General features: G+C 38.3%; 1 protein-coding gene across 2 annotated transcripts in view; it reads left to right on the top strand.

Moving 5' to 3' along the window:
• CPQ (carboxypeptidase Q) overlaps positions 1-25,872 on the top strand; it is a 148,523-nt gene that overhangs the window by 102,810 nt on the left and 19,841 nt on the right. For both annotated transcript variants that reach the window (XR_012583124.1, XM_005479483.4), the window contains exons 6-7: positions 6,302-6,393; positions 17,177-17,378. Coding sequence is in view for 1 of the 2 variants with exons in the window: in XM_005479483.4 (XP_005479540.2) it covers positions 6,302-6,393; positions 17,177-17,378 (294 nt within the window). In the remaining variant the exon portion in view is untranslated. The remainder of the gene's footprint in view (positions 1-6,301; positions 6,394-17,176; positions 17,379-25,872) is intronic.

The following is a 25,872-nucleotide window of genomic DNA, read 5'->3' as shown; positions in this document are numbered from 1 at the left end:
CCCTAGGCTGGCTCACCTTGGGCACTGCCTTGCCCCTGTGCTGCCCTCTCTGAAAGGCCTGTCCAAACAGCTGCTCACAGTCTGTGCTAGTGGCAGTCGTGTCCTCTCAAGCCCCAAAACATGTTTCTGAGCAAGCTGACAGCCCCAGGCGAGGCTGATCTGCAGCATCCGGCTTGGCTCATCACTCTGCTTTGATTTCCCCTCCCCAGCCACGGACCTGACCATATTCTGTCATCCTGCAATGCTTCATCTCTTCTGCTCCAGACCTCATCTCTCCTTACTCCAGAGTTTTGACATTCAGTGGTTTTTTTGTTTCCCAGTGCTATTTTTTGCAGTGCTTTGTCCTCAGTGCCACAAAAAGAAGCTATCAACAGACAAAAATCAAGGAGATTGCACTGCATTAGACTGGTTTAGGAAGAAAAGAAAGACAGTTTCCGAAGCTGAAAGCTGTTTCCCATGTCTAATTTGAGCCTCGCTAGGGAATTAGAAATATGTTATAATCAAGGTTTAAGTAGCACTAAAAGGGTTTTTTTTCAGCTGTTCTTTGCCTTGTTTTTGTAAGCTTTTAACTTTGAAGCTCTACGAAGAACTTGAGGGCTCTGATTGGTGAGAGGGTGGACATGACCTGGCAATGTGTACTTATGGCCTAGAAAGCCAAATATGTCCTGGGCTGCATCCAAAACAACATGGCCAGCAGGGTGAGAGAGGGGATTCTGCCTCTCTGGTCTCCCCTTGTGAGACCCCACCTGTGCTGCATCCAGCTCTGAGGATCCCAGGATAAGAAGGATGTGGACCTGCTGGGGTGAGTGCAGAGGAGGGCCTTGAAGATGATTACAAGGACCTCTCCTGTGAGGAAAGGCTGCGGGAATTGCAATTGCTCATCCTGGAGAAGAGAAGGCTTAGGGATGACTTTGTTGTGGCCTTCCAGTACCTGAAGGAAGCACACATGAAAGATGAGAGTCTATTTAGAAGAGCATGTAGTGACAGGGCATGGCGCAATGGTTTCAAACTTAGAGAGGAGGTTTAGATTAGATGTTTGGAAGGAATCCAAATTCCTTGGGTGAGATGGTGAGGGTGGTGAGGCACTGGAACAGGTTGCACAGAGAGGTTGCAAATGCTCTGTCTATGCAAGTGTTTAAGGCCAGGCTGGATGGAGGTGTGAACAACCTGGCCTAGTGAAATGTCACTGATCATGGCAGGGACATTAGAACTAAATGATCTCTAATGTCCCTTCCAACCCAAACCATTCTATGATTCTGTGATTTTCTCTGTGAAATCATTATTTGCCACTCAATTAAAAAAACAATTTCTTATTAAATAAATGAATACACAGGCACTTTTCTGCACAAGTACTGAGATCAATTGTTTAACCCATAGAGAGCTGTGTTTCTAACAAGAGTGAAAGCCAAAGTATTTTCTGGTTTAGAATGGAAATTTCTTCTAGGTTTTCAGAGGAAAAAGTCTGGACATCTTCAATTAACTGTGTTATTACTATCATCCTATTGATTACAGTTTATTTCTGTATGTACATTATTTGAAATTAGGCAGGGAAAGAGATTGCTAGCAGTAAGAGCTTTTTCTCTTCCTTGCCCGTACCACAGGATACATAAATCAGGTATTAGTAGATTATACTGCTGTTTTTGATGATGAGTTCTTATCTTTAGCAAAATGTGGAGTACTGGTTTTATTTTTATTTTACGCTGTGACAGAAATGGAAATTCCAGGTATTTTATGAGAAGTGCATGCACGATAGAAATATCCCGTCTAATGACACCCAGTAAATCCCCTATGTCTAATCAGCTCCAAACTTGAAAAAGGTAGGGAGTGTAATAAGAATTTAAAGAATGCCAGCAACATCATTATGTATCTTGATATTTTTTGTATAAATACTTATAAATATTTTTGTATCAATACCTTTTAAAGAAATTAAAAACCACAGGGTAACAATGCAGAAAAGGCCATAGCCCATGTATGTTCAGCACAGCAGAAGACAATGCTTAAGGATGATATATCTGTATATACCTCCCTAGTAGGTCCTAAAGCAAGTACATTAGTGACTTCGGAAGTAAGAGAACATAGAGAATAGTTTGGGTTGATAAACATCATTAAAGGCCATTTAGTCCAACACCCCTATAATGCGCAGGAACTGCTTCAACTTGATCAGGTTGCTCAGAGCCCTGTTGCATCTGACCTTGAATTTCTCCAGGGATGGGGCATCTACAATCTCTCTGGGTAACCTGTGACCGTGTTTCACTGCCCTCACTGTAAAAAGCATTTCCTTAGATCTAATCTGAATCTGCCCTCCTTTAGCTTAAAACCTTTTCTCCTTGTCCTTATTGTCACGGGCCCTGCTAAAAAGCCTGTCTCCATTTCTTGTTGATTCCTTTGGAAGGAATCTTGTTGATTCCTACTGGAAGGCTCCTCTAAGGTCTCCCTGGAGCTTTCTCTAGCCTCAGCCTTTCCTCATAGGAGAGAAGTTCCATCCATCTGATCATCTTTGTGACCCTCCCCTGGACCCACTTACCCATGTCCATGTCTTGCCTGTGCTGAGGACTTCAGGGCTGGATGCAGCACTCCAGTGGGATGTCCCCAGGGGAAGTAGAGGGCAGAATCACCTCCCTTGATTGGCAGTGCAATTTATTCTACTTTATGCTCAGATCAAGGCTTTTCTAGGCCATTTAGGCAGGGTCTTAAGAATGCATTACTTCCTTGTTTTGCTTTGCTTCTGTGTACAGCTTTTGCTTTCCTTATTAAATTGTCTTTATCTCAACACATGACTTTTTTAGCTTTTATCCCGCTGATTTTCTCCCTTATCCCATTGGTGAGGGAGTGAGCAAGCAGCTGTGAGGGACTTGGCTGCCAGCTGAGGTTAAACCTTGACACCTGTTAATCTACTCACATCCATTTGCATTTTGCTTGTATGCCTCATATAAGCTGAACAGCTATTTGATTTGCTTGTGTGTGATACCATGAGTTGATTTGCGGGGAAAATATCTGTTTTTACAAAGGTGGAATGCTTTTTATGGTTTTGTAAACTGGTCAGCCTTAAAATGACATTGAAGAAGCCTGTTAGCAATCTACACACTGTCTTCTTAGAAAATATTTTATCTTTGTGATCCTTCCCATCTGTAAGGATTTATGGTTATAAAGTAGGAAAATAGTTACTGAAGGAAATTTTGTGTTTATAGTACTGATCTCTATTTTGATTTTAGAAAGATGATTCAAGTTTTCCTTCCTGACTTGTTGGCTATATTGAGAATGAAGTGGGTTTATTTTTTTCCTTTACATCTGACGGGCCATTATGATTTGTCTCTACATGTACAAAATGTTACATTTCAGTTTTGCTATGTGGGAATGTCTCAATTCTGTCAAGCATGAGCAAGACATGTAGGACGTAAAATTCAGGTCTTGCTGCTGTTATCTGTGAATGTGGGCAATTTATGATGATTTAAAAGAAACAGAATATAGAGTCAATAGGCCCTGCACATTCGTATGACAGAAGTGTTTGTGGTACCCAAGAGAAGGAAAGGATTGCAGCCACTCCAGCACAGAGTGAGTGTAATAGAGCAGGTGTCCTGCTGTGCTTGCTGCAGATGTATCCTTAGTCATAGATTGACCATATCAGTGTTTTTATTTCATTTGTGATTCCACATGCCCATAGTATCTTTTATGTTTGAGATAAACCCTAAGAATATAGAGGCTGATCACCAAAATGTTCTTTTGTGGTAAACTATGATTTTATTTCAGTTAAGGGCAAGGTAGAAGGGAGAAAAAAAATAACACATTTTTCTAAAACACTGTGGAGATTTGGAAATTAATTTGTAGATTTTTTTTTCTGATAGCCTCTTTAATAGTATGTAATAAGTCATTTATTCAGATAACAAAGAAAGAGGCACAATTTTATTTGTATAACAGTTTTCCTTCATTTAAAATTTAAAATTGCCTACTTACCCCTCAATGTGTTGCACCGATCATAAAACAGTTTCCTAGCCCAATTGCTATTTTATCCTGTCTTTTCAATATATATTTGGGCTGCAATCTGAAAGACTTCTGATTTTGTGAAGATGATACCTTGCTGAGGAACCAGGGGTTTTTAAGAAGCAAACCAAAGTAGTTAAACTTACTTTGAAAAACTTCTGTAAAATGAATACAGAACTTCATTTTTTTTCTAATAAAAACATGCATTGAGAATATTCTCAGCCATTTTACTTCTGGATACTGGATTTGTTTGCTGCTCTTTGGTCAGATTAGCTCTGTTTTTAATAGCAGGTAGATAAATAGTTATCACTTTCAGATTAAGATAATGAGGAAATTAAATTTTCCCCTGTAGACTTTGTTTGTATTTAAAATAACTGCCTCCATAGCTCATATATTTTTATTTTTTTGCCACGTCCCAGACTGGAGAGACCAAAGCCCAGCAGGGCTTTTTTATTCCCCAGCTTCAATGGACAGATGCAATGATGGGCTGGGGATGGGGTGGGGGTAGCCATAAGAATCTCTAATGTCTTTTCCACAAGTGAGCTGAGATCATCTCCAGCCCCTGGAGAGGAGGAGCTGAGGTTACAGCCCATCTGAGCCAACCATGAGGATGCCCTGATCACTGGCCCTCTCTGGCTAAGGGCAGCAGTGGCAGACTAAAGCAGCTTGATTTTTGCCTGGGAGGAGCCAGGAGATGCTGCTTCCCTGTCTTGAGCATTTCCTACCAAATCTACACTCACAGGCTTGGCGTGGAGGGCTGGAGATTGGACTTCACTTTGCCTTTTTGTGATAGGACAAATAAACCTCCTTTTTCCACTTAAACTGCAGTGCTGCTGGAACCATACTACAGCACTGGCCTCTGTGTTTTATACCAGCACTTCTTTTTCACAGCCACCTCTTCTTACCAAGCTGCTGACCTATTTGGGGTTATTTTGGGCTTAAGTCTTTCTGACTTCAAACTGGGAGCTATTTTATTATCTCAAGTTTGCCTCATAACCCATCTGACTGATTTGAAAAGCAAAGGAGTCTAATCCTTTACTATTGTGATTTAGGAGAGCAGGGAATCTACTGGGAGGTGTGCAGAAGGTTGTCTTTAAAGTAATGAAGTTTGACAGCCTTTCTGTTTACAGTCAGCAGATCAACATTCAGAAAATACACCTTTAAACTTGTTTGCACTTCTTTATGAAATATTGGAAAATCCAAGCTCTTTTGTTCAGATTTGGGGTATTCCTACTATATTCTGCCTTCAGTTTGGAGAATTGCTAGCATGTAGTTTTGAGAAGAAATGCGCGGATTGTATTCATTGTGTCAAAAGAAAAAAAATTAATGGAGGTCAAGTCTATTGGCAGTCTTCATACATTTCAGTTAGGAAATGAAATAAGTTTTGACAGTGATACTGATATTATTTCTCTTCAGCATGATAGTGTGTGTGTGGTACTTTATCACTTGTGATAATCTTCTCATGTTTTTTCTTTGTTTTTTTTCTCTAACATAATTAGCATTCCACTGCACAGAGAACAATGTTTTCTTTATCTGTTTGCTCTTCCATGCTCTCAAGTTTCTCTCAATGTATTAATTTATGAATAGAAACAACCAAATAAATAGAGGGAAGCAACTTCTATCTGATCAGTTCTACCATGGCAAAAATGGCTTCAAAATATATCTGAGAACTTATCTTTCTGATTGAGCTACCATAGCAAAATAGAAAATGGCTTCATGTTTGCCTTCTTTTAGAAAGTCGTGCATACATTTAGCAGCTGACTCTTTCAGATTCCAAAGTACAGATTACTGCTTTTCATTTCTCTGATTGATAAAAAGCAAAATAATATTACATAGCCCCTCAGTTCTTGAAATTGATAAACATTTCTCATAAAAATCCAGCAGCTCATTTTCAATTAATTGTAATAAATGAACCATGACAAAGCAGTGGTAGTTTTCATGAAAATTTGATTTGGATCTGCTACGAGCGGATATGTATTACTTATTGCAGACCACCCCAATGACAGCAGCACATGTTTTAGAAATATATCAAGGTAGTTACTCTCTGGTGTGGTTTTCAGACAGTTTCAGTATGTCCCTGAAGTGTGCTTCTCTTGTGCTACTACAACTGGCAGCAGTACCTCAACTGCCCACTTCTTCCTCATGTGGGGAGCTCTCTCCCCACACCCCCATCTTTCATAGAAAAACCCATACTTGGTATAGGTGGTGTTTGGTTTGTGGAAATACAGGCTTTTTAGCCAATGAAGGCTGGAGACCACTGCAAAAAATGCTCAAAATATATCTGTCTTTAATACTAAAAACAATATTAAAACCTGTGTTTTAGGACTTCGTCCAAAAAGGACACTGCGCTTGGTGCTGTGGACAGGAGAAGAGCAAGGAGGAGTTGGTGCTGAGCAATACTATCAGTTACACAAGGTAAATATGTCTTTTCACCATTTTCTTGACAGTGCTTTTCTCCCCAGTCTTATGACTTGACTACTACTACTGTCAAGATGTTCAACTTAATATCTCACCAAAACCAGTGATCCCAGTTCTGCCTGAAAGTATATTTTCTGGTTTTAATCATAAATATAAACTTAATTTCACATTTAACAGTAAGCCCTGCAACCACACGTGTGCATGTTCCACTTGACCTAAGATACTTTGTCAGAAAAGTGTTCTGAAACAGATATTTCATGATGATATCTGTCATAGCTTTCAAACATAGCTAACCTTCTGAGAATGAATGATGAATGGTCCCCATATGTTTGCAATATAAATAAATTTTGTTTGCCTTATGTTTTTCTGCTTCATTGCATTTTCCCATAACATTTACAATGTAAAACATAAAATAATATGAAGAAAAGTATTTTCTACCTTATCTTGGTAGTGCGTAGTCTATAATGTACTTACCAATTGTAAGTTTTGTGGGATCTGGAAATCCTAAAAGGTTGATTTCTGGTGATGCGAAGAACACACAAGCTCTATGACTTAAGGCTAGGAGGATAAAAATATAACATTTATCTCTCCTGCCAACAGCTGCCATTTCAAAATACATCATGAGATAAAGGGCAGTTGCCAAAACTATTTTGGAGATGAGTCTTTGGAATATGTGTGTGTTTGGGTGTTTTTTCCACAGAAAAATTATGCTTGAATGATTATATCTGTGTAATAGCATATACAGAGTAGTTTATACCTGTATAACTATTCTAAAGTGATCTTTTATTCTTCTCCCTAATTAAGTAGTATAACCCTCAACAATGGCTAATAAATCCAAGGCAAAGGCAAGGTGAATGCAAATGTGCCTAGGAAGCTACCTGTTCTACAACAGCATGAAAGCAGACTTGCAAGCAATTCTTAAGAGCATTTTTTAATGCTAAGCAACCTATCAGAACAATAAATGAAAACCTCCCTTTGAATCAAATTCATTGTGATGAACCAAATTAGATCAACTTGCGTCTGGAATAGACTTATCAGAGATAGGTTTAGAGCAGTTAGAGTTTTCTGACTAATTGATGAAAAATCAAATATTTCCCACTAACTAGTTTCATATTGCCAAGAAGTATACTTAACTACCCATGTATAATGTTGTACCTCCTTGTATCTCCAAATTACAGGGATAACTCAGCTTTGTTATTTATTTTGGAAGATGTACCCAAGAGCTTGCTTTTTTAGCTTCAGGGAGGTGACAGGTTGCAGTTTAGTATATGTTAAGGATTCTGGATTTACCACTGGTACACTGATATTCAGCAGGATTAAAAATATTCTGGAATAAGTAGCACATGAAAGAGATGCTTCTTATGTACAGAACTGCATTTTGGAGGAGCTGGAAGGATGGTCTGTACACACCACTTATCAGAAAGGTATCTGAAGATTTACCTCTGTAGCTGTCCATGTTGGACAATAATATCCATCCTATGGTGATGATGTCAGCAACGCATGAAAATGTCTCATGTTTGCTCATCTTTTGCCACGATGGCTTTGTTTCACTGTTGTCTCAAAGATTTCTATTCAGAAATAGTACCAAAAAGCAGACCTAAGGATCAAATAGGGATATATAAAGCAGGCTGGGTGTTGCTTGCTAGATATTTGGTTACTTTGCTTTTAGAATGTTGAGACAAAGATGTGTCTCAGTTCTTGCTCTGCTGGTGATTCCATCTGGATGTTGTGCTCTGCAAAGAAAGCCCTATCTGACTTAACAGTTTGTAATTTACATGGAGAATTTAAGCAGAAATGACATCCGTCTGTTGTTTGTTGTTCTTGTTTCCCCCCTGCCATGTGATCTGGCATAATTATAAATCGATTTGACTATAGGATGTTGCATTACTCATAATAATGAAATAAAGTTGATTAATACTGTACATTAAATTTAGCATGAAAAATAACTTAACCTTTTAATGATTTACTTGCTCAAATTTCTGGCAATTAAGATAGTATGGCACACACATTGCTTGCTGATGGTAATGAGTACAAGTTAAATAAGAGTGGTATTTAAAGATGCCTTGTAAAATGAAAGACAGCCTGTATGACTCATCTACATCGCTGGACTTATGAGTTTAGTTTGATACAAACAAGTAGAAATATGAATGCAGTAATTCAGCACAGGCAGACATGGATTTCCTTGGCATAGTAAATTGCCTCCTCATGTCAGTGGAAATGTGGCAAGGGAGAAGAAATGAAGACAATATAGTACTGGACAAGTACAGATGCCTTTTTTTTTGTCACTTATTTATTATATTTTTCAATTTAAGTTCAGGTCCTTCTTCCTCATCCATCATTGTAGGTTGTCACTGCTAGAAAGTGGATAAGTTACTGCAGAAATAATTGAGATAGCATCATTGTGGTTTTACTATGATGTCAATAATTAACACATATCTCCATGTAATAGCCTTATTTATAACACTCAAGTTTTTCTCTAGATCCCAGTATTATAAATTCTGATTATTAAAGCTAGTGATGGGGTATATTAGCTGTACAGAGCTTTATGAGAATGTAAGAGCCGTATTTGTTGATCAAAACCTCTAGTGCTTTAGACTAGTGTAGTGCTGTCTCCTGTTTCTGATAGCATCCAGTAAATATGTGCTTAGGAAAAGCATATTTGTTCAACTGCAGTCAGGTGAAACTCAGACACATCCATTACCCACACAACCATGCTTTTGGTTTGTCAAATATTTTTCTGGAGAGCATCACATGGTCCTCATCCATTGTTTTCTTTGCATGATTTTTCTAAGCCATTTCCAAGAGCTGAACGCCCTGTATATTCCAGCACTTTTAGTGCTTCCATTGGTGCAAGGGTACCTGCCACCCACCAGGACATCACAGAGCACCTGCTCAGTCTTGATCATGAGTTAGAAGCCTCTTGGGGGAATTACCAGCACCTTTGCTTCCAAAGGAGATACCTGTTGAAGTGCTCACTGCTTTTAGCTCTCAGCCAATAATTAATTTAATTTCAGACTAGAAAAAGAGTTGATTTTCCTTAGCGTTAAAGATTCTTATCTTGATAAAGAGCAGTGAAATTAAAGTATCTAAGTTCAAATCAGACTGCAGGGCTTGGAGTTTGACACTGCATCTGAAGTCTTCTTCCAGTGCTTAGTGTTGTGTGACCCAGTTCCTGAGTAGGGCTCTTCTGTACAGACAATACAGTAAATAGCTTCAGAATCATGAAACATTGCAACACTACTTTCTCATACAAGTCAAATTGAAAACTAGAGTAACATAATTCTAGAAGGCCTCATGATGCAACTCTTCAGTACAGATTCTGCTGCAACCTTTACCAATGACACCTGAGTGCCCTCAGCCAGGGTTAAGTGTGTTGTTTTTTGTGTGTTTACTCTTATGCTGTCTTTGTGAAAGGAGAAAGAAATATATGTAATGAAGTGTCTGTCCTCCTTTTCATTGCTCTGGACTAGATTCTGTGAAAGGTCTGTGTACCATGAACAAGGTTACAGTTATTTACCCAGCTGAATTAAGGGACTACGAATGACTGATAATATTTATTTTGGAATAGAAGTATTGCATGCAATCTTTTGGGAAAGCAAATATATTTCATAATGAGAAGACTAAGAGATCCTAGGCCACATTCAAATTTACTTTAGTAACTTGGTTGTGATCACCGAAGGCATTAATATGTTATTAATTCAATTCAAATCCCATTACAGAAGCCATTCTCAGTATTTCTGCAGGTCGGTATTCTTATATTAATGATATTTACAGTACTTACCTAAATTTCTGGTATAAACACCATACAGTATTTTGACTTTTTAGTAAAGGTTTAACTACATTTTAAAAAATCAATCACCAGTGTTTACTATGGTTTCTTTTTTGTATTTATTACCAAGATCTAATATTTTGCTGGAACTGTGTCTGCATGAAAACAGGACTTTCTGAAATGCTGGCATTTATTTTGTGCTAGTTTAAGTACACTTTGTTGATGATCACACAAGATTTCTACTGTGATTTGCTATTGAGTTGCTTTCTCTAAGAAGCAAATATAAAAAAAAGTCTTGTCACTTTTAAGTGAAATGATTCTTCTCCAGAAAATATTGTCTCCTTAAAACTATAGTTTTCAGAACACTTTATATCCTGAGGTACCAAGTATTCTGGTAAAATGTAAGACATGAATTTGTGTCTGATTTGAACCAAACACATAAAGGACTTTATTGGGGATTCTTTTATGCCAGGAAAATGTGTTGACCATTAGCCTTTTGACTTTCCTCAGGCAAAACTCTCTATAATCAAAAATTACATAAAATTACTGCTGCTTTTTTAGGTCACTGATGTCCTGTTGATTCCTTTCAATGCAAGGAGAAAGAAATGCAGAAAGAGTGAGATGTCCATCTGCAAAACTACAGAAAGAAAGTAATCACATTGTGTTCTGCAGTCTCACAACAGGCAGTAGCCATGCTGATTGTATTAAGCACAGTAAAGATAGCATAGTGACAGAATTATCTTTTACACCAGTTCTGAGTCCATGGGAATTTCTAATTCCCTAGTATTTAGGAATAAGCTTTCTTGTGAAAGCTGCAGAGAAATACAGATTTTGCTAAAACACAAACCCAAGTTTATTCCTTACACTGCCTGAAGGATGGAAGACCCCAAATCAGTCATGACAGTGTGTCTTCTGGGTATCTAGTCTTCCTTCCACATAGATAAGAGTCTTACATGTCTAGTGTTAGAAAAACTTTTCTCTGTGAATCTTTCTTTTTCTCTCAAGCAAATCTTCTGTGTGCATCTTGCAATCTTTGTCCTCTGTGCATCTTCTCTTTCTCTCAGCAGAGCTGCCAGTTGAATCTGGTAGAGATTCTGGTAGAGAATCTTCTGAGGATTGCTGCTTCAAGTGCATGCTTCAGGCAGGTTCACCCATCCACAGGTCTTTGGTCCATTGGGATGTTCAGTTGTAAGAAAGTTGGCTTCCTCCTATCAAAACTTGCTGCAGCTGTGAAAGATGTAGAAAATTATGTATGTGCTGTGACAATTTCTAAGGTGCTGCAAATTTATTTTCACTTATCTTTTGTTGAAAGTTGCAGAAATACTCATTAGCTTCCTGAAGGAGTAACATCGTCTTTGTTTGAAAGATGTGAACCACAATTTTTAATTTTAGCATTGCTGCCTATTTTTCTAGTGAAAACATAAATCCTGTCAAAGGAGGACAGTGTTGGGGTGGTCATTTAGAGCCATAGACATTGTTTTGATACTTTTGCATTTGAGCAGTAAAAGACCTAAAGTTGTGGAATGTTTTCCAGGAAAAGAACTTATCTTTGATAGGCCCATTTGTCAAAGAAAAAAAACCCAACACAAGATTTCAGGTATACCTTACTTAGCCTGCTGCCAAGTTCAGAGCTCTCTGCTTTCTCTTGTCTATCATCCCAGGGAATTTACAATAACTTACAATACTGAATGGTCATCTCTGTGAGTGCTGATAAATCATCATAGAGGAAACAGTTGTGGTATTGTACAAGGCAGAACGTGGCAGTAACATGTTTTTACTGAGTGAAGTGCTAATAAGTACATGACCAAATTGCTCCAGGGCTGTTGAAATTACTGGGATTTTTGTCATTGGCTTCTCAGAGGCCAGAACTTGTCCTACAGAACAAACCCCTAAACCTGTAGACTTTTTTACGTACTGCTTTCCCATAAAATGTGACGGAAGAATATTTTATCTTGTAACAAAAGGATGAGTCTTTTTCATACCTTGTCATCTAGGAAAAATAGTGCTTCTAAATCTTCAGCTTTACATCAGCTTTCTCCCATATAATAATGGGATAATTTACAAACATGAATAACTCACAGTGTTCCTGATTTTCCCTGTCTTCATTCAAAAAGAGTGTAAATGATATGATCACGCTTGTGGCTGGTGTTTATCATGCCTTGATGCTGGTGCATCTCTGCTTCCTAACAGCTGCTGTGGTGTTTTTTCTCTAGTTTTAATTTATCCTGTTTTGCTTCATTAAATTATCTTCATACTAAACAGCAACTCAAAATTATACTACATCGTGTTTATATATTATTGAATACTTAGAGGATGTTATTTATTTTGCTTTTTTTTTTCTTTTCTAGCTGTCACATGTACTTAGGTGCTTCCAGAGTTTTTTCTTGTCTTACCTGTAGTCTAAGTTGCCAGCCTAAAAAATCTGGATGCTGATTTAAACCTTTTTTTATTACTGCAAGTGGGATGACCACCACTTCCCTGTGAGTTCTACAACATGGTTTCCATGCTGCAGTTGTTTCCCGACTGCTCTGGAACAAATACTGGAATACAAGTGTTGTTGTTTCTTAAAGTTAAGCGTAAATCAATAACAGAAAGCTGAAAACACAGTGTCAGATTAACTGATGTCCTTTATCACTGGAACAAATGAACCATTAGTCAAGTGCTTTGTCCTTACAGACTTCGGTATTTTTCCTGTAAAGTGGTGATTCTTCTCAGTGGAACAAAAAAGAAAACCAGTAAATAAGCTGTTGGACAAGTAATACTCTATTTTAAACAGCCCCAAAGTACTGAAGGCTCTTAGGATATCTGTTCCCTGCATTGAACTTTCAGGTATGTCCCTGCTTAAGCTGAGTAAGAGGGATTGCCATCCGTGACTCAACGGATTAGTCATGAGATGTTGCAGTCTAGCTTAACATCTGGTAAGAATTAACAATTGAGATTTTGACTGAATAAGTAACTCCTTAGGTAGTTAGTAAGGTATACCTGCTTGGGATTGCCAATGGCTAGCCTAGAAGAAAGAAGTACCAGTTGTATATATTACAAGGGTTTGTTTTCTTAATGGAAGGAGTTTACTATAATTACAGGCTAAATGACAGACCTCAGAGGGTGGGACAGTAATCAGTGGCACGGGATCTGGTTGGAGGCCTGTCACTGGTGGTGTCCCCCAAGGTTCAGTACTGGTCCCAGTATTGTTTAGCTTTTCACCAATAACTTGGGTGAAGGGGCAGAGGCATCCTCAGCAAGTTCCCCAACAACACAAAGCTGGGAGGAGCGGCCAATAGCCCAGAGGGCTGAACAGCCCTTCAGAATGACCTCGGCAGGCTGGAGAGATGGCAGAGAAAACCATCTGAAACTCAACAGAGGTGAATGCAGGGTCCTGCACCTGGGGAGGAATAACCCCATGTACCAGTACAGGCTGGGAACCAACCTGCTGGAAAACAGCTTCATGGAGAGGGACCTGAGGGACCTAGTAGACACCAAGCTGTCCATGAACTAGCAGTGTGCTCTAAGAAGGCCAAAGGTATCCTGGGGTGCTCTAGGATGAGCACTGGCAGCAGGTTGAGGGAGGTGATCCTGCCCTTCTATGCAGACCTGGTGAGGCTACAGCTGGAATGCAGCACCCAGTTCTGGGATCCACAGTACAAGAGAGATGTGGAGCTCCTGGAGCACACAGAGGCTGAAAAAGATAAGGTGAGAAGACAACTGAGAGAGGATCTCATCAATGTCTATCAGTCTCTCAAGAGAAGGTGTCAAGAAGATGGAGTCAGGCTCTTAGTGGTGCAAAGCAATAGGACAAGAGGCAATGGACAGAAACTGATGCACAGGAAACTCCACCTGAACGTGGGGAGGAACTTCTTTCCTTGTGCAGGTGTAGTGGAACAGATTGCCAAGAGGCTGTGGAGTCTCCTCCACTGGAGATATTTGAGACCCATCTGCACACAATGCTGTGCCATGTGCTCTGGGATGGCCCTGCTTGAGCAGGGAGGTTGGAGCAGACCATCCACTGTGCTCCCTTCCAACCTTGTCCATTCTGTGATTCTGTGATTTCATGTTATCAGGTTTTTGCCTTAGAGATGACAAGTACTTTTATTTTTAGTTCTGCTTAGAAAAAACAAAAAAATAGATTGTTTATAGAGAAAACAGAAATAAAATGAATTAAAATAAAAAAATAAGAGAAGTATTGGTAAGGATTGTGCCTAATTGTGTATTCAATGAGAACAGCAAGCTATAGAAAGCCAATTTTCCCATGTAGTATTTATTATAATGTTTCATTTAAAAATTCAATTGAAGAGCTAAAGATGACATAATAAAGACAGATGACCTCCTCTGCAACAGAGTTGTAAGAAGGCAGAGGATAAAAGTCTCTTTTGATGTTCAGAGAATTAGGGAGCAGGTAACACAGAGAAGTTTTAATTTTCTGGTACACACCAAGAGAAGTGGCACAGTATCAAGATGCAGCAGATGAAATTACTTTCTGAAAAAAAATTACCTGCTGAGTTTAAAATGCTTACTTAGATGGTACATTCACTAGGAGAATGACTGAAGGAAGCAGCTGAGCCTGCAATTATTTTTTTAAATCTTTCTGGTTTGTTTGTTCCTTTGAATTAGTGAAGGGGAAGGTATGGTCTCACCTCACTTTATTAGTGGCAGTTATTCCTGCATCATAGATGGCAAATGATGACAAAGCATCTTCACTATTTTTAAACAGTTATTTTAAGCAAGTTTTCCAGCATGTGTTTCTCTCTCTGTAAGTAGAAATGCCAATGTAGATGTACAAAAATGGGAACAGGGAAACCAGTCTATCTTTTTTTGACTGCAACTTTCAAATTTGATGGTGGGTAGTTTTATAAGTAATCCTATCTTCTAGTGGAGCAAATATGGAAAAAGCTTTCTCAAGGACACGTGGTATTTCAAGTAGCTGTGACCTGTTTCTTTTTTGTTCCCCAGTGAAGTCCATTTCTCTCCCTAGGGTGTCCTGGTTTTATGCCTTTCCAGCACGTTCTCAGAACTGAATAGCTTTCTTACAGATAAATAATATGGTGTAATGTATTGTGGGTGGTTTGTTTACTCAGTTTCATATTAGAAACACATGCAAACATTTATGTGAGAAAACACAACTGAAGAGCACGGCAATTCTGCAATCATAGCCGTTTATGAAGTTCTTGAACTTAGGGATTCTGTTGTTTTGAGTGATAAGAGAATTTTCTTTTAGGTGTCCATGTTGTTCCCATGCTCACTCTTCTTCTTACTTCACTGCCCTTCCCCTGGCCTTATTGCTTTCCTCATTGCAGCTGCTCTAAAAACAGACAGAAGTCCTGCTTTGAAAACTCAAAGAGTTGAGTTCCACAGCATCATATTTATGTAGGGCTCACTATACTTAAGTTAGCTTTCACTGGCAATTCAGAGGTACACTGAAATGTGTGTTGTCTTTATTAAGTCTTCCTCCTTGGGCCTATGCTAAAGAAGATTTACATTTTGAGACATTCATTTATTATATCTGTGGCATTGGAGCATCACTGGTCCATTTTAGCCTGCAGTGTGCTTTTCTTGGCCTGCTTCTCTCCCACTATACTCAGACAGTCTGTGAGTCATGATTCTTGTTGACGCTCATAACCTCAGGACAGCATTTGATGATAGGCCTAGACACCATATGTAGCCTAATTATTTACATTTAATTTTCACAAACTGAAGATATTTTTCACTGTCTAAAAATGGTGATTGCCAATGAGGTGACAAGATTGGTTATTTGCACATTGATTTCCAGTAGTTAAATGGGTGGATAAATTGGTTATCTTAAGGTATTATAACATCTGCAGTTTCTTTATCATGCAAAGATTTTATATTATTTTTTTTAACTACTGGATATATTTCTCAGTTAAAAGTAAATAGCACTGCTATGTTAGAATTGTTTCACTCAAAAGAAAAAAGTTTTGGGAAAGTGTTAAACAATTCTTTGCAAATTCTATAACGGACATCTGAAAACTTATGTGAATTATTCACAGCTACCTGTAGTACATATTTTGGTTTATATACAGAAAAATGTAAAAGAATTATTTACTGAATTGTAGGCTTATATATGCTGGTAGTGACATGGATCTGTTAGTTGCTGCTATCACATATCCCTTGTAATGATTTTCTTGTAATAAATAACCCATGGCAGCCATAAAATCTGGGCATAGGAGTAAAACCTGCAGTAGGTTCTCTTAGTCACATTCAAGGTCTGAAGTATAGTTTTTTTTCTGCCTGACATGATCATAAACTCTTTTTTAAAAGTTATGTGCCTCTCCAGATCCCATTTTTTTAATGAGATCTTCATTCGTGTAAAATCATTATGTATTTATTCCAATTAGATCTTTGTAACTGAGCAATTGAAGCAAATATGGTAAGCAAATAAATTGCTAATATTTGTTCTTTTAGCTTAAAAGATTCTTCCAAGTACACACTAAAAGCAAATGTTATTATGCTACTTGTACACAAAATCTTACCTTACATGTTTCTTGGGAGTATTTACCTTGGAAGCACAATTTTTCCTTAAAATAGATATTATTTCTTCAGGTCTGGGAGAAAACCTTGGCATTTCAATCCTCCAATCGATATCAGAATTGACTATATGCTATATGGAAAATAATGTGTTTCTGAACAGGCAGCAGCTGGCTTTTAAATAGACTGTTCCTCACAGTCTATGAAGGCTTTGGATGCCTCCAATTTCAAAGCCAAAGGACCTTACACCCTCTCCACTGCAACAGAATTTCAGAGTCTCAACTCTGAGAAGGAAGGGAGAGCTGCAAATGGAAATTGCAATATGGTGGTGATGTCTTACCTTTCTAGGTGGCACTTCAGAAGTCTGAAAGCAAGTATTTGGGAATGGCAGACCAGTCATGTTGGTCTGTGATTCCCAAATTTGGTCAACAAATTGGTTGTGGTATGCTCACAATGACACCTGGAATCCAGTATATGATGCCAGCTAAAATAATAACCACAGCATAATACCTTCTTTTCTTACGTGTTTAGGAAAATATCTCCAACTTTGATATCGTTATGGAGTCCGATGAGGGCACCTTCCAGCCATCTGGACTGGGTTTTTCTGGCAGTGCTGAAGCCCGGGACGTTGTGAAAGAGATCATGTCTCTGCTGCAGCCCATCAATGTTACGGATGTTTTCGACCCTGCAGATGGAACAGACATCGCTTACTGGATGAGGGACGGGGTGCCTGGTGAGTGTCCCTGGAGCCTGGCAGGGGACACTGCTCCCACTCAGCCCTGCCACACCAGATGGGTGGTCCTGTCCTTTCAGAGTACTAAGAAATTCTTTCTCCCAGGGAGTAAAATTTACTATAGGTAAAATACATAAATGTTAAAAGGTGACCAACAGAAATAGGACATAAAGTGCATTTGAGCTGCAGTTTAATAATGATATAGATTATACGCAGAATAAAATGCCTAAAATCTTCTTTTCGGCTTTATGGATTTATAATAATTAATCCCAGACTGGTGGTTTATAAATAGTAAACCAAGGCAGAGGGGAATTCTCCAATAGAGAAGAACTTTTTTTAAATTATTATTAGTTTTACTTTGAAATTCAGGGCTTTTTCTCTCTGTTTTATATGCTGGAGAAACAATGTTTTTGAGATGTGACTTTAAAAAGCTATTAGTCATTAGGGTGTGATAAAGGGGTAGAATTCTGAAAAGTTTGAAGTATTTTAGGGTTTTATTTTGAGGATTTTATCTGTCTCCAAATGAGGAGCAGCTTGTTGGCAAAGAATCTTGTAAGCTGTGAGAGAGATCCACCACTGGCAGCACCTCCATGCAGGAGACCCCCACACTAGCACAGAGACTTTCAGAGCACAAGAATCCCAACCAGAGGCCAGCCTGAGTGAATTTCCATTTGAATAATAGTAGAAAGGAAAGTTTCATAACAGTGGTATTAAAAAAGTTATGATCAGTTTTAAATTTTAAGGTTTTCTCCTGTATTTTATGGCTGAAATAGGCAGGCACATTTCTCATGCTAGTTTTACTACTTGCTACTATATGCTTAGAATCTTTTAATATTTAATTAACTGCTGTTTTTTACCTTGTGGAAGAGAGTGAATCACAGAATATATTATTCTTATTTATGGTCAGAACCCCTTGCTTTTCACTCAGAGTGCACAGAGATACCATAAAGTTGACTGCTTCGATAAATGTATGGATGTCTAATTCTGAAACCAAAATATCTATACTGGGCAAGAAGTATGGATGAATGGATATTATTAAACAGTTAGGAATTCAGCTTCTGTCCTGCTCTCTGGGTGAAGTGGAATTGGTTCAGTACCATGGCATGCAGCTGTGACAATGGTGTGATGAGTTGATTGGAGAGACTGTAAGCACTACTGAGAGGCTGTGGCCATGCCTCATCCTCCACAGCCTGGAAGTGCCTGTGTAAAGATGTCTGGTCCAGAATTTCAGACCAACATACCTGTGTTTTAGGTGGAATATAAGAACTCACTACTCAGCCTATGTTTAGAAAATGCAAGGGTATCAGAAGGGTATCCTAGGTAAAGTGCTGGGATCATTCCAGGAGGTCCCTGGGGACTTGCCTTGTGCTTCCCATCTGAATGTGACAGATTATGGAAGAAGAGAGAAAAATTTAACATTCAAATGCCTTATTTCAGTTGATAATGTGAGTGGTGCTTGTGATGGCAGTGGGTATTGAGCTCTTGCACGCCACTTCTCATCAGCTGTGGTGCACCTGGAGCATAAGCAGCTACAGCTTGCCATGGTCTTCTTGATTAGTCTTTGGGCTACTCAGCAGGAGCAATGCAGGAAAAAGCCCTCTCCCATGGACATCTGTACTCCTCAGAAAGCATAAACTATGAAAAATATAAACCTTGGGAATATAAGCTCAACCTTGGGAAAACATAAATACACCAGAACCAAGACCTCAGTTTTTAAATAAATCTGATTTGTTTTCCTATTAAGAATTTGTCACATTAATTGATGGTACATTTTTTTTTTTCTGTCTATAGCTTTGGTTCGTTTAACTTTCTGTTAAGCAAATAGCAAAGTGTTCTTGCAGCATAAAGGAACACTGATTCTTTTCTTCATAAAGCTCCAGTGAAAAGAAATTAGCTCCACTAAAAGAATTTTGGCTGCTTTAGATTATATTTCATGCTGTTCCAGGGAGAAGTCTAAGACATCTTCTAATCTTCATGCCTTGTCCGCACTATTCTCCCTGCTTGAATGAGTCTTTATGATATATAATAACATTGAAACAAATTGAACACTCTGTAACAGCTTTTATAATTATGTTCAATTTAAACAAGCAGTCAAGTGTTGACACTTCATCAATTTTATTTAAATATTTTCCTGAAAATATACTTGGTGGCTTTGTTTCTGCAACAGGGAGAGAAAATATGGTGTACTTCTTGAACAGTAAGAATGGTTTCTGACATAATTTCTTCTGAGTTTTCCCCTTTTCAGTGTGAACTAGATTCCAGGATTCACCTTAGTAGATGCTCTTAATATTTTTCTCCTCCTACATCTTTTGGTCTGAAAGATCCACAGAGAGTGACACTAAATGTGTTTTTCAGAACTGTTCATAGCTGAGATAGGCAAAGAGACTGTAGCTTCTTAATCTCTGCTATTTTGAGCATGTTTATTTTTGATGTTCATGCAATGAAATGCTACTAAACAGCAGTAATTATTCTGAGATTTTAGGATGAGAGAGACCATGAGTTCAGAGTCCTTAGCAAACCATAGACTGAAGCCTAAATAATACCTCTAAAGCACAAGCAATGTGATCTGCACCAAACACAGCACTCTAATTATTTGTGACTGCAGAATGTCAGAAATATTTGTCAGTGGCCTTTACATTGGATTGTTTTGAGAACAGTTCAGCCCAGCAGTGAGGAATGTCTGTAGTTGTGGTTTTGCACTGATACCCAGTTTTCAGCTACTGAAAATATTTGTATAACATTTCTTTTGCCTTTTCATTAAGCATAAATCAGAGTAAAGGAGGGGGTTTGTGGTGTTGTATTTTATGAGGTGGTTTTACAGTTTGAGGGGACCATTGATTCTAAGACTACTTATTTAATAATTAAGCAATTATTTTCCTCATCTTTCTTTTAAAGGGTTCAATACAATTTTTTTTTTATTAGGTTAGGGATGTATCCAGATAATGGCACATAAAGCTGTTCCTTTGAAACACTAAATCCCAATTGAGTTTGGCTAGAATTTGCAGATATAAGTGGGAAGATAGGTTGATTGGCTTTATTTATTTGGTTTGTTAGCATACTTTTTCACAACAGGTTTCCTCAGTGTCTGAAAGGGTTAAAAATTATTAAGCAAGCCCTGCTAAATCAGTGCTGGGATATTCTTGTTGAAAAAGTGAAGCACCTGATGATTGCAGATACTTGATGATGACCAAAATGCTTTGAATGTGATTTAGAGCAGTTCCTAAGGTAACAGCCCTGGGTCTGGATCAGCCTTCCCTGCAAGAATCTGAGAGGGGGGGATGAAGTGGTTTTATTTGTATTATTGAATCCAGTAAACATTAGTTCAGCTTTAGGTGTTTGGGGAGATGAAAACAGGTGCTTTTGTATTTTTGCAGAGGAGTGGCTGTTGTGACACATTATTTCCAGGAAAACTGGTTCAAGGATGCTCCTTTCTGCTTGTCAGGGAGTTTATCTGTTGCTGCAGTGCTTACAATGGGAACACTTGTCTGTTAGGAACTAAGCTGTATTTGAGATCAAGCTTACCCAGGACATCAAACAACTCCCCAAAGGCATGTTTCAATTCCTCTTTTAAAAATCAACCAGTGGCCTAAAGGTGAAGCTCCTTTTACACTATCACTTTGAACCTGGATGTTTGTTTGTGTTTCTCTGTCTCCACAGTGACTTGATTTTATGTTACACTGCATAAAAGGAAGAATTGTTCTTCCAGAAATTAATAAACCAGTAGTCCATTTAATTTTAATGTTTCTTCAGAAATCAAAAATTCATTGCTAACCCAATCTATTAGTCATTCAGATGTGGCAAACAAAGGCTATAATATATAACTTCTCTCATTTTTACATGTTCATAGTGCTTTTTTATTACCTTCATCTAAAATATGCTGTATTTTGGCCTGAGACACCGGATTTTGACTCGGATTATTTCTTTTTGTATTATGTAAGAGGTTAAATCTACCCCTTTTCTGGAGCATGCTGCCCTCTCTTAGCCCTGTCCCCATCATCCCTGTAGCACCAGAGTCAGGTGCAAGCCTGCTGCCACGCTGGTGCCAAGCCTGCTCCTCTGCTCAGTGTCAGCCAGGGACATGTCTGAGAAAGCAGCATAGCAGGAAAACTCCTGGACTTGAGGTTGCCAGCTGGACATGAAGAAGAGAGCAAACTCTCTTTCCCAAATTATGAGTGAATAATCTCTGTTCATTCTTGGCTGTGTCACTGTTTGGAAGTGATTCTCCACTGTGGTGCTTGAAATGCTGCCTGTCGGATTACCTGCTTTGTACTGCCCACAGGCTCGGGCAGGCTCTTTGGATCCAGTTTTGAGCTTCTCTTTATTCCCAAAAGAGTAAACCCAGAAGAAATATCAGATGTACAGTCTAGGGCTTCATAAACCAATGCTGAAAAGCCTTGGATTTGATGCTGCAGGGGTAAAGGGTGTTCCTACAAGATGAGAGAAGGGAGGAAAAAAATCTCTGAACAGGAAGCATCAAACTTCTTCACTTCACTAGGTAGCATTTGTGTCTCTTGCAATTTGAGATTTTAGCACAGGAAATCACATGTAGGGCCTCAGGTATTTGACAAAGCGACAAACTCAAGGCAAATGTCTCCTCACTTGCAAAAGCAAAAAGCTGGACAAAACTCCTGAACACTACTCACAGAACTAAACTTTAGGGACACTGTTACAAGTACCTAGGTAATTTTAGGTACTCCATAGGTGCTACAATTTTATATTTGCTGAGTTCCTGCTGCTCTGGACATCTGTTGAGCACAGCGCCAACTCAAACTACTGTTTGCATGTGGAAATGAGGGCTAAAGGACTTACGGTGTACATGCATATCTTGCCTCAGTCTTGATCTCAGTAAGTCTGAGATATACCAGAACTGTTGTCTCATACTTAGCAATATGGTATTGCTTTTTCTGGGACACTCTTTTCCTTTTAAATACCTTATTTTATCATTCATAAATTCATATTTCTCATCGTGGTGAATGAGTGTGTTCCACTGCAAAAGCCAAATCATTTGCAACTTGGGTGGTATTAAATTAAACCAGTATGCTAAGAGAGCAATTATAATTGCTTGGCACTTTAGGAACCTACTGTTAGTGCTAAGGCTATTAGACCCATTTAAAATCTTGATTGCAGAAAGAACTGTGTGTATTAATCTGTAAAATAATTCATCTATTCTCTAATTTATCATTGTTCCAATAAAATGGGCTTTTGAAATTAGAAATTACTCTGGAGTAATTAAATAAATTTAATATGTTGCAACTTTTTACGAAGGTCAATTCCTTAAAAGGCACATAGTTTAATATAGTATCTCAGTCATATTTAGCCTTTCATATGACTTTCTCTGTTTTTAATAAAGTCTTTGAGAATAATAATTTAATGAAAGGAATAGTCTGTAACTTATGACATGTTCTTATAAGTTGTGCTCGTAGACTACTAGACAAATTTGACAATACTTTACATACAATTCCTTCCGCCTTTGCTTGGTTTAGTCTTGTTTTGGCACAATGGAGTATTGTCTACTTCTAATGATTAACAGGAAGCATCAGATTTGCAAGGGTATTTTTGTTTCACATAGACTAGACACAGACCATGCAAAAATGCATCTGGGATAATACTGTTGGAGAGAGGGATGGATTTGGGCAATTAGGCACAGTGCCTGAATGCAAATTTTCCTGGTAGTTTTAAGAGGGCTTTTGTATTATATTTCTCATTAGCAATTCAGGCTGTTTGAAGTCTAAACAAAGTCAAAGTGGATGAAAGCAAACCCCTTCTTCCAATAACGTTAGCAAGCTCTAGAAGAACGTTGCAGACTTGGTGAATTCTCTGTCATTTTGTGTGCAAAAGATGACTTAGGTGTCCTTCAAAAAGTTCAGGGTAATTCATGCAGGAGGGATGGGCTTGATGCAGTAGATAGAAGATGAAATTCTCTGCCATGTGTTACTCAGAAGGTGTGATGGTAATGGCCTTTTCTGGCCTCAAAATATCTGTGAATTTGCCAGTAAATATTACAAGCATTTTCATAATGAAATGCTTCTTTCTTATTTAAGCCTCACCCATTTCAGAGTAGATTTTTTAATATCATAAACTCTTGTGTTTCATTTGTACAACATTTAGATAATCCTAATTACGGTTACAAAAATAGAACTATCATTAACTTGCCGATCCCAGAGGAAATTTGAACTGTGGAACCAAAAATATTTGCAAAATGCTGAACTTGTAAACACATTGCTGATTTCTTATTTTATTTCTAGGTATTCTTTTCTGTATTTGTGATGCATTTTATTTGGCAAAGTTTTCTTGGTGGTCACAAGTAAAGAATTACGGCACATGGGTGAAGTAGCTGGTATTCCATGTCTCTTAAAATTTGTTTTTCAATAAACTGAGGCAAAACAGCTTTAAAATAATCTTGTACTAATATTACAATAAATTAGTTTGAAACACTGACATTCTGACAGTCTTTTAGGATCCTAGAAGTAAAACTCTTCCAGTGCTTTCAACGCAGTGCTAATATTATATAAGCTCATTAATATAGTAATGAAAGTTTAAATTGGGCTGTTTAAAGTAAAATCATAAATTGTAATGGTTCTTGCACTTTTTGGCTGGTGGACTTCTTTCTCTTATTTTGTCACTCTTCTTCCTTTGAATATCACAAATATCACTAAGTTTATATTTCTTCTTTCCTTTTAGATATTTACTCTTCAAAAACTTACATGAGATGGATTGGCATAGGTGACCCTTGTAATAAATAGGTACTTCTTGGAAGCATATGCAATTCCTAAACATCTCAAAAAACATCAATAAATTTGCTTCTCCAACTCACCTTTTCAGTATCATAATATACTTTGTCTCAGAAAAGAAACACTGAAATCATCCAGCTGAGGATCTCATTCGGATGTGGGGTGTGGTTGTTTTTATTCTGGCTGTGCCTCTGAGAGACATCTTAATTCTCTATTGTTTGCTGCTTAGGAAAGCTGAATTTTGTTTCTGTGGGTGGGAATATTATTTTTCAGATGGAAGTATTTGCCATTTGTTGATCCTAAAAAACAAGTGTTCTACATTAGCACAGAGAGCTCAGTGTTAACATGTTAAATAGGCATTTCGGAAGTACAAGTTAGTCAAGCCTTATTCCTAGAACTGTCCTTGGCTTCAGTGAAGCTTATGCAAATAATTAAGTAAACAGAAAGAAAACATAATAATAAAAAAAGAGTTTAGTCAGTGTTCTGTAAGGAATTTGGAGATGTTTGCCAATGGAAATAAGTGAGGAAGTAAAATGAGATCCTCTCCACATTTTATTTATTTTTTACCTTTAGAAATTTCACTGTATGAAAAATAAGACACATTGATGGTATGGAAATGTTGTGAGATTTCTCACCAAACATATAATGACCTAGAATGGTTGTTAGTAACAACAGCAGAAATATCTGTGTATTCATAGATTTCATTCCTGGAAAACAAATTGTAATGGCATCAGTATTAAAAGCTGAATAAAAATAAAGCATTCAGTAGCATTCCAGGAAGACCACATGTATAGTACGCTGATTGGGAGGGACAGAGGTGAAATGTATTAAGGTCTGGCTTGCTGGTCTCCAAGTGCTTTCCTATATGAAGTCATATGATGAGCATTTCTAACAGGATTCTTCAGGGCTTGCTTCATCCTCAACTATTTAGTGTTTCCCTTGGTTTGGAGTCAAGTTTAAAACTAGAGCAGAACACAGCTGATGTAATTGCTATATTGGATTGATAAAGAATTATGAGGACAGGCTGATCAGCCAGCATGATTATGTCTCCTCTGGCCAATTTGTTCACACCTTTCTTGCTCTGGAGTCACAAATAGTGTAATATTTAGAAAATATCACTTCCTTGGACCTGTTGGCTGCCCTATTTCCAAAGAGGCCCCTGCATTACCTCATTGCCACAAGGTTTTGATGGTGCCCCTTGCACAGCAGTTCCTGTTCTGCAGAACTGCTGGTGCACCTCCCACCATTTCTGTGGCCATGGGTTAATACAGGTTTGGTTTTGTCTTTGATGAGTTTTCTGAAGTCATGTCACGCCACTTCTGGATTTTGAGCTCTCTGAACAGCAGCTCTGCCTTCCAGCATACAGAGCTGCTCCTTTCACAGATTTTAGGAAGACAGAGGCCACCCTTGTCATCTGGATCATTGCTGAGGATGCAAAGGTGCTGACCTGGCAGGGACCCCTGGGCATCACACTGCTCATAACCAGCCACCTCAAACTGTTGATGGTGACCCTTTGGGCCCAGCCATCCAGGCAGTTTTCCATCCACTTTTATTCCATTCCTCCAGTCCATAATTTTCCTGGGGACTGAGTTTTTCTAGTTTATAGTTCATAGAATCATCACAGGATTATAGAATGGTTTGTGTTGAAAGGGACCTTGAAGATCATCGAGTTTCAACCCTTGCACTGTGGTCAGGGACACTTCTCACTAGGTCAGGTTGCTCAGAGCCCTTGAACACTTCCAGGGACGGGGACACCAACAACT

This window comes from Zonotrichia albicollis, chromosome 1 (assembly GCF_047830755.1).
Source record: "Zonotrichia albicollis isolate bZonAlb1 chromosome 1, bZonAlb1.hap1, whole genome shotgun sequence".
NCBI classification, from domain to species: Eukaryota; Metazoa; Chordata; class Aves; order Passeriformes; family Passerellidae; genus Zonotrichia; species Zonotrichia albicollis.
This window is presented reverse-complemented; position numbering and strand designations above follow the sequence as displayed.